Source organism: Filicampus tigris, chromosome 4, assembly GCF_054856515.1.
Source record: "Filicampus tigris isolate MCC_2025a chromosome 4, RoL_Ftig_1.0, whole genome shotgun sequence".
Taxonomy (NCBI): domain Eukaryota; kingdom Metazoa; phylum Chordata; class Actinopteri; order Syngnathiformes; family Syngnathidae; genus Filicampus; species Filicampus tigris.
The window spans coordinates 18008998-18018137 of NC_141220.1; the positions used below are offsets into that span (position 1 = coordinate 18008998).

General features: G+C 39.9%; 1 protein-coding gene across 1 annotated transcript; it reads right to left on the bottom strand.

The window, feature by feature from the left end:
* Positions 1-3761: 3761 nt before the first annotated feature.
* cyp11a1.2 (cytochrome P450 family 11 subfamily A member 1, tandem duplicate 2) lies at positions 3762-8739 on the bottom strand. The gene is made up of 9 exons (XM_086028322.1): positions 8401-8739; positions 7920-8075; positions 7300-7499; positions 6972-7175; positions 6142-6302; positions 5898-6064; positions 5740-5818; positions 4996-5187; positions 3762-4911 (listed from the first exon to the last, which is right to left on the bottom strand). The coding sequence occupies exons 1-9, from the start codon at positions 8673-8675 to the stop codon at positions 4789-4791; spliced, it is 1557 nt and encodes a 518-aa protein (XP_085884448.1). The 5' UTR covers positions 8676-8739; the 3' UTR covers positions 3762-4788.
* Between the last annotated feature and the right edge of the window lie 401 nt (positions 8740-9140).

The following is a 9140-nucleotide window of genomic DNA, read 5'->3' on the forward strand; positions in this document are numbered from 1 at the left end:
ACAAAACATTGTGCTTTCTAACATTTGGTAATTAAATACAGTGGTACCTCTACTTACAGAATTAATTGGTTCTGGAACCTATTTCTTAAGTAGAAAATTTTGTAAGTAGAGACGCGTTTTCCATGTAAATACCCTAATCTGTTCCAAGCCCCCCAATATTCAGACATAACTGTTTTATAAAGCATAAAGATGCATCAAAGCATGTAAAAATTACATGTTACAATTATATTATTGCACAATAAATTAGTGTTGTGCACAATGTAAAAAATCAAAGAATAGAGTAAGGAATAAAAATGATGGTCGTTTTGTCTTTTAATTGCTGTCCTCATGGCTTTTTGCCCTCTTTGGTTCATGTTCTCTCTCAGGAGTGGTTTTTGCCTGGCGTTTTGTAAACAACTGATTTGATAACGTGGCGAGTGTCGATACATTACGGTCATATTCTTTGGCGACATCAACCAAACGCATTCCTTTTTCATACATTTCTATTATCTCTTGCTTTGTTCGTATGGAAAAAGATATGATTTTCTCCTTTTTTTCTTTTCCTCGCTTCTAATTCACGTAAAACGATCGGAAGACCTCATGGCAGGGGCGAATGACAAGAACGCTGCATCTATCCATCTATCTATTTACCTATCTATCCACACACATAGAGACATACAGAAGAGGCTCTTAGCCAATAGGATGCCAGGAAGATGCTAGGCTAGCCAATGGCAGAGCAGCGATGAGTATGTTGCGTTCAGGAAACTCCGGAGCTGCGAGTAGCAGCCCATACTGCGAGTATCACACCATACTTTTACCTTTCGTATCCTGAAATTACTTTCGTAATTAGAGGCAATATTTTCCTGTTGAGGAGTTTCGTAACTTGAAAATTTCGTATGAATTGTAAGTAGAGGTACCACTGTAATTCAATAGAATGTACCAGTAATTAATTTTATTTATTAGTTGTTCTTTAGACAGGATAAAGAATACATGCCTGTGAGTATTATGTCTGCATGTGTTGCTTTACCATTTGTGTTCAAATGTCCATTGCTTAAAGTATTCTTACACTGCAAAAACAATGCCATTCGTTAGCCTGGCTAAGGCGTTTTGCAGTGTTTGTTAGCATTAAGCTGAATGAATTTTAAGGAACAGCTATGTGGTTGTTTTAAATACACAATATGAAATTATTTTTGTTTTATATTTAGCTTGATAGTAAACTTGATCTGAAAGTAGCAAGAAACATATTGGAGTCTCTTTTTTGGGGAGGATAATAATTGTTCACCACTTGTTAAAGGGGAAATCAACCACAACGATTTCTTAACAAGAATATGTTCTATGCAGGCCCACTAGTCGAAACATGGCATTCTGATTAATATTACATTTGTGGAATATGAGTTAAGCAGTAAAACTCACCCGTTTTTGTACATCACAGGGGGCGGCCTTTCTGCCACTTGCTGTTGACTGAAAATGACATCACAGTTGCTCAGGGCTCAGTTAACAACCAATCATGACTCAGCTTCAGAATAAATGTTAGCCGTGATTTGTCGTTACATGAGGCCTGAGCAATTGTAATATCATTTTCAGTCGACGGACAGTGGCAAAATGTCTAGATGGCTAAAAACGGGTGGATTTTGCAAATATTAAAAACACCATTCAGTATGATACAGTTCAATTCCAATGCAAATTTCACAATAAACGTAATGTTACAGTTGTGGCCTACTTCTGTGACATTGTCAGTCAAAATGAGCATCATCTTTTTTTTTTTTTTAAATACAAACACTTGTATTCAATATAGTATGCCTAATAATAGGCCAAGTGAGTCTATATCAGTCAACACTGTCTGGTGTATCTGACTTGATATGCAAGTGTACCAAGAAATTTGCCCAGTGAGATTATATCAGTCGACTCTGTCAGGAGTGATGAATATGTTTGCAATCCAACTTTAGAGAATCCATCAGATGCTTGAGCAGCATAACGGGATTTGTTTGGGATTTCTGTTATGTCTCGTTTTTGAGAGAAATAAATGATTCATTGAGGCACTATGTCTTGTGACAAATACAAGACGTGCAACATGCATTTTACTGTAAGGATGGTAAATTATTTACTACCCCACTGCATACAGAGAGAAGATATTGGGCTTTGCCATAAACAGGAACAAATATTAAATTTGTCCCCCTCTGTTACTGTCAAAACAGCTGTACAAGAATTTGTGTTTGTAGATCATTTTGTGGCCCACAAAGGCATATCATGTGCATTGACTTCATGTTTCTTGCTAATTATCTTCACTTTTAACAGCACTGAGATATGAGATATTGAAAGCATTTTTTACCAATCCCTCAGGTAAAATACATTGGAAAATAGTTGCTCAAACAATTATTTACTGGCTTCTGATTTCAAAACTAGTTATCCATCAATCTATTGTGTATGTATTATAATATATGGTGATCAGACATTACATGGGTTCAGCAGTCATAACGGCTCTCCGTGTGACACCATAACCATGACGTGGCCCACAACAAAAATGAGTTTGACACTCCTGATCTAGAACGTGTGTGAGAGTTGTGTTAAACCTGAAAGAGTGCCTGGCACACAGTTGCTTTTTTTTAGCCCCAAGATTTTTGATGGTTTTAATGATTCCCAACCAATTACCGGTAATTTCAGCTAATCTCCTCCGTTAGATGGCAGAGTTAGTCGTGGCTTCTTATGAGGATTTAAACTTTGCCTTTAAGTATGCAGGCCCAAATTTAACAGAGTAAGTCAATTTGTGAGTATATTGAGATAATTATTTCAGTATTCATATTTTTTGTGACAATTTTTTGGGGTGGTGTACCATGAGATTTTTTGTCGAATGGGTGCCCTAAATAAAGGTTGGTAAACAGTGGATTAAAAGACGCATTTATAGATGTTCGTAAAGTGTCTCCTATAGGCACTGCCAGCACTTTTTATTTGATAGAGTTAAAGAGACATCTAGTGGTGAATATGGGGTATTACAAAACTATGCACATTCCAGTACTGTAATGTCTCAGCGGGTTCCTTAGGGAGAAAAATATTGTTTGTGGTTGGCACAGACATTCAAGTCATTCATTACATGGGATGTAGAGCTTTGGTTGTTGCGTTTTCTCATCCTTGTGTCTATCCACAGGCAGTTAAGTGATAAAGAAAAGCGTTTCATTTTGGCCATGGACCCACTGATAGGCTCTGTGGGTAGAACATCCATTATCTCCTGAAGGACATGATGTGACCTTCGTTGAAAGGATGCCCCTGAAGATCTCATTTCTGGCATCAGAGCAAAATCAGGCAATGCAATTATATTTCTAAGATATTTCATATATTTCATTTTCACTATTATACGCTGAGCAGTTTAAAAGATCAAATTGCATATATACACTTACTGAGTGGACAATACATGGTACCTGTTTCTAATATTTTGGTTACCTTATTTAGCTGCACGAGAGGTGCACAATGTTATAAATATTCAACTCAACATCACTGCCAACTCAAGTACAGCCAAAATAGGAAAGGAAATACTGTTAAATTATTACCTCTTTATGTGTGAATAGTTATATTTGCCAATCCAGAATTTTTTATGCATATCTTGTATTAGATTTGTAGGTGCAACATAATGCTGTGGATGTGATAATTCTGCCCTGATGCTGCTTTTCTAAAATTTGGTGAGACAAGCAAGGCTGTCACGCAGAGTGGATCAGAATCCTCCAGAAGGAGGTGATAGAAGGTGAGCACAGAAAACAGACACAATATTTTAGTATAAGCAGTTTCATTATACATAGCTTTCTATATTACCATGCTGAACACTTACAGAAAATGTGAACGATTTGAGATTCAGATAATCCAAAAGCCTCAGCAAGATGTTGCAAGGTTACCAGAGTCAAATGGCAAGGGGAAGAAGAAGAAGCTTCAACATAGGCCAAATAGTTCATACGTGTCTTGGAATCTTGCTCAATGGTTTTGTTCAATGAGCATTGTAGACCTGTGGGGCCATGCGTGTCTAGCTATTATTGTAAAGGCTGAATTTTTTCTCCAACTAAATTATTAAAAATAGTAAAATAAAATAAATACGGCATTAAATTGAGTGTGCCTAATGTGAGTACAGTTTAGTTTGATTGTACTTAACAATCTGCTTTTGAGTAGTGATTTATTATTTTAAGATTTGTTAGTTTTATAAGCCTCAGCCAAAAGAGGCCCAAGGTGAGAATACATTTAGTAAACTGTCAAAGGCCAAGAGGAGGAGAATACACAGACTAAAAGCACAGAGGGAAACAGAATAACAACTAGTTGCTTTTCATGATTAACTGATTTTTTTAATATTTATTATTATTTGCAAAATCAAGACAATAACTCTAAACCCTATGAGAGAATGAAGCACAACCTCTTGACCAAACTGACTACTGACCAAGAATTGACATCTGTGAAATGACATATACTGTAAATATGTCATGGGGATAGAATGAGTTAGATTGCTTATATCGGCAGAAAGTGTAGAAGCCAGCCCCGACAAATAAGATACTCAAAAAATGATGTAACAAATCATATTATGAAAAATAACAGTGTGTAGTGCATACATGAAATGACATTTCTATTTATTCTTATTCTCATACTGTATTGTACTCAAGCATGCCCTGTCCATAGTTTGTCTTAAAGAACCGGTAACACACAGTGCCCAGTGCCCCTACTCACATTGGTCACTTGTTAAGAAATTCCTGAGGTAATTTATAAATGTGTTTATAGTTGTAAGCGTGCTATATATGCACAAAAATATGGCTCATCCTTAAAGCTTTGTGAGAAGCCATGTTATCGACTACCGTGCAGGGGCTTCAGAGTTAATATTATGGGTTTGTCCGGTAAGAGTATGAGCTCAAAGGTGCTCTGCACATTCACGTGTCGCTGTCTCTCCACTCGGAAGTTCTCAAGCATCTGTAAAGAAAGGAGGGAAAACATGGCCGTTCATATACTATGTAATCCCATGACAAAATACGGTGATCCTTAGGTACAACTCACATGGATGAGAAAGATCTGCATCTCAGCCTCGGCAATTCTTCGTCCTATACATTGGCGCGGGCCAAAGCCGAAGCTCAAGCTGCGGAAGTAGTGGCTCTCAGTCCTGAGCCAGCGAGCGGGCTGGTATTGCTCTGGACGATAAAACACCTTGGGGTCCCTCCCCATTGCATAGAGGCCTAACTGTACCAGGGTCTAAGCGCATGACAAACATACCAAGAGTGTCAGAAAAGTTTAAAGACTGGTGCAACAAAAGATGTATTTCAAACCCAAACTACGGAGTTTCCCCCTTCACTGAGGGCCGGACGATGAACCAGCACATCTACAAAGAGATCCTGCTGTGTTTGCTTCATACAGTATGCGACAAGAGGCGAGAGCTGTGGCAGGACAAATCGTGGCTGCTTCACCATGACAACACGTCAAAATAACCTGAGCATCCGACACTCGGTCTGTGTGATTTGTCCGTCTTTCCCAAGCTCACAGGCGCCATCTTCAAGGGGACCGTTATGAAAATTTAGGCGACCAAAAGATGGCTGTGACGGAGCTGAGGATGATCCCGGAAGAATACTTCCAGGAGGGAAGAAGTCGTGGCATAGAAGGCTGGGAAAGTGCGCTTGACTCCAGGGGGACTACTTCCAAGGGGAAAATTTGTAGTTTGGATTTGAAATACAGTGTGAGACCAGTCCTGGAACTTTTTTACATCAGCTGCTGTTCAAAAAAAAGCTAAAATATCACATCAAGATTTACCCCCGCCGGTATGTGGTATTTCTGAATAATGATGTCCTCTGCTGTGTATCTCTGTAAGCTCACTGCAACTGGATGTAACCTTGAAAGATACAAGGAAGAATCTTGTTTGTTTTATCGGAGCCATGTTGGCATTGGGTTGCCTTGAAGATTTTGATCACCGTAGTGTTTCTTTTAGAGCTCCTTTGACCAAAGGAATCTTCTTCAGCATTTCCAACATGTCCCCTTGGCTTTGTGCCCTGGCAGACACCACCTCTGCCCTCAGCTCCTCCTGAAGGCTTGGATGTCTTGCCAGCTCGTATAATGTCCACAGCAATGTGATAGAGGTCTGAAACAATACAAGGCACACAGGTTGACCACACCAATGCGATAGAAATCTTTGATCTTCTTTGGACTTTTGATTACCGTATCAACTCCCCCAGCCATTAGCTCAGTGACACTGGCCTTGATGTCTTCAATGGACAGCTTGTCCAGCATGAGCAGGCTGGCAAGAACTCCAGGGTATTTTTTGGTATGACCACTCTCCTGGCGTAACTGCCTGTAAATGTTCTGGATGCAGCGGTCAGCTTGGGAGGAAAAGCAATATACTTTTGCAAACAAGAGCCAAGTATTATCCATCCATCCATTTATTTACATTTGACCTTGGGCAGGAGGTGGACTAAACCCTGGATTTGTCACCAGTCAGTTGCAGGACACATGCCAAGACAAACAACCACTGACTATCATATTCACAGGGACGTTGAGTGGGAACTGAACCTATTTTCTCAGCACATGTCAGACTACCAGTCTTAGAATATCATTTAAAATGAAAAGGAATGTGCTTTGACACTAATCATTAGTGAACATGGCAAATAACAACTGGAGACTGCTGACTACAGCTGCATCAAACGTCTTACGATAATGCTTCAATATCAATAGGATTCTTTCTTTGTCGTAATACAGGGGGTCTCAGTCACTGAATTCTACTGTCACAATTATGGTGACATTTAACCATGTTGTTTTCTAATCTACTTGGCTTTGAAAAAACATTCTACACACAGTTGAGGGAGCTGCCTTTCTTAAATCTATTCACCGTCCTTTTGCTAAATTGCGCCAAATGAAGCCTAAAAATGCGCAGATTGAAAATTCCTGCAGTTAGAGAGGTTTGACCAAAGCTTCTATCGATCGTCTTCTAGCTACCCCCAAAGATGCATTTAAGTTGAGGTCCGTCTCGGGTTATCCTAAAAGTGTCATACCTTGGTTAAAGATTCCATCCCAAGCATCTACGTGGTCCAGCCACACTTTGGCCCGGATCGGTCTGAGCAGAGCCGGAGGTATGTACAACATGGGTGAGGTTGTCTTGAACATGAGGCTGATGGAGTCAATGAAGTGTTGAACCTCCGGATCGATGTAGTCCAGCATCAGGCCCAGACGCTCCCCGTATAGAACTGTACTCACCGCTATGTAGGACAGAACAAATAGTCACCACAGACGACTTCCCGTACCTCTCTGACAATGTCAATCCAAACTGTTTGTATCTGCATCACTACGCTATTGGATGCCTTGTGATGGTGCCAGTCTCACACTCTAGTGCATATTTGAAGAGCTCTTGGGAGAGGTCAGTCGTCCACTTGTTCTGTCCGCTTCGTTCTATCTTCTTGTGAACTCTGGCCACAAAGTCATGACCCACTTCGTCCAGCAAGGGAACAAAGTTACCCAGCATCTTTGGGGAGATCACCTCTTTATTGAGGATGACCCGGTTTGACCTCCACTCTGGACCATTCCTGATGGAAAATCAATCGGGGGTTTAGCTTTCAAGTGCCCAAACTATACTAAAACGATCTAAATCCATTTGGGCCAATCCACCGAATTGGTGCCACTGGCTTTTGTTCAAAGATTCTCAGAATAAACAATTTTTTTTCAGTTCTAAATCTGACAAAACCCAAGTAGAAATAGACATTTTAGACAATACCGTTTTTTTTTTTTTCACAGTCCAGCCATTCAATCCCAGGAATTTATTTATATTTTATCACATTTTTTCAAACGTTAGGGTAAAAGAGGTTTCTAAAAATGTCTGGCAGTGAATGAGTTAAAAAAAAACATGTATTCTACAGTTAACTTTTCACTGTGCATTTATGCATTTCCTGGGGGCACAAATTCAGTGGAATGGCCCATAGGCATTACATTGAAAGAAATATACCTACTTCAGTAAAACTCCATATTTACGATTCCTGTAGTCTCTGTACGAGGTCCAGGCTTCCACTTTCAGTCTTTTGGGATAAGAACCTTCGGCTTTGAACAAGATGGCAGCATCCTCTGGGTTGATGATATTCACGCTTTCATAATATCCTACTTTTTCTCTTAACATGCACAATTGGAGAAGAAAGAAGAGTCATATGTTCGTGTTTTATAAAACAAGACTTTTAAAAAATATTTGTTTCTGCATTTGCAGCTTTCAAACAGCTAAAGCGCTTGGGGTGTTAGATGTCTTGCCCAAGGGCACTTTAGCCAACCTTGGATGTCAGGTAAAATAGAACATGGTACCCTAAGGTAATAGTCCACATATTTAAGCACTGAGTGATACCTGGACCGTACTGAAACCAATTACCTAGTTTCAAACAATTGGATGTTCTTTCTCATAATTTATGGTCAAACCATTTAGGCTTTTCAATCTATTCTTCATACCTGTAAATGGGTCCAAAAGTATTAAAATTCTGCAGCATGATTCGGTGAAGGTTTTTGAAGCCATCCAGCCTCCAGAAATTGTACAGGTTGGCAATGCCATTCTTCCATAGCCCGGGAATCTCGTTGTAAGGTTTGATGATGCTGCCGTTCTCAGCGAACGCCTGCCTAGCCATCGGCATGCTGCTGCTGCTTCTGTAGATGCCCGCTGCCATCAGTTTGTCCCGGCAGCTGACAGAGAGCGCAGAGGAGCCATGCCGTAAATTCCACCTGGTCATTCCAACAACTGCTCGCTCTGCTCTGTCAAAAGCAGGAGGTTCAAGAGCTGGAGGCTGGCTTAAATAGTCCTCCCCACCCCTTTGCGCTCAAGGCTCTGTAAAGTTGTGCATAGACTTACCGATAAAATAGTTATCACACATTTGCTGATTATGCTAAATGAACATATGTTTGAGTGATTTAGTTTACAATATATATGTGTATTGTTACCTAAATATAAGAACGATGTGATATTTGCCTGCAAAGAAGAAATTGCTTCTGCTTTCATATTTATCAATAGCGGACTTGTTGACACCATCTGATTAAGGTTTAGAAGGTTGTGGATGTGGCTGAATGGTTTTGCAATGTAATGCTTTGGCGTAATTATGACGCATGGACACAGTATTCTTTCACTCACATACACACACATAGAGAAACAAGTCCAAGTGTTTCCAATGGCTTGCATAAGTTCCCCGCCCCTTAGGTTG

What these genes read in the sequence shown, in the direction of transcription:
- cyp11a1.2 (XM_086028322.1), bottom strand. Translation starts at nt 8,675, where the DNA reads ATGACCAGGTGGAATTTACGGCATGGCTCCTCTGCGCTCTCTGTCAGC. An exon ending in ACTTTTGGACCCATTTACAG is followed by an intron (nt 8,076 to 8,400) that starts GTATGAAGAATA and finishes GTGCATGTTAAG; the next exon opens with AGAAAAAGTAGGATATTATG. An exon ending in TGGCTGGGGGAGTTGATACG is followed by an intron (nt 6,065 to 6,141) that starts GTAATCAAAAGT and finishes GTATTGTTTCAG; the next exon opens with ACCTCTATCACATTGCTGTG.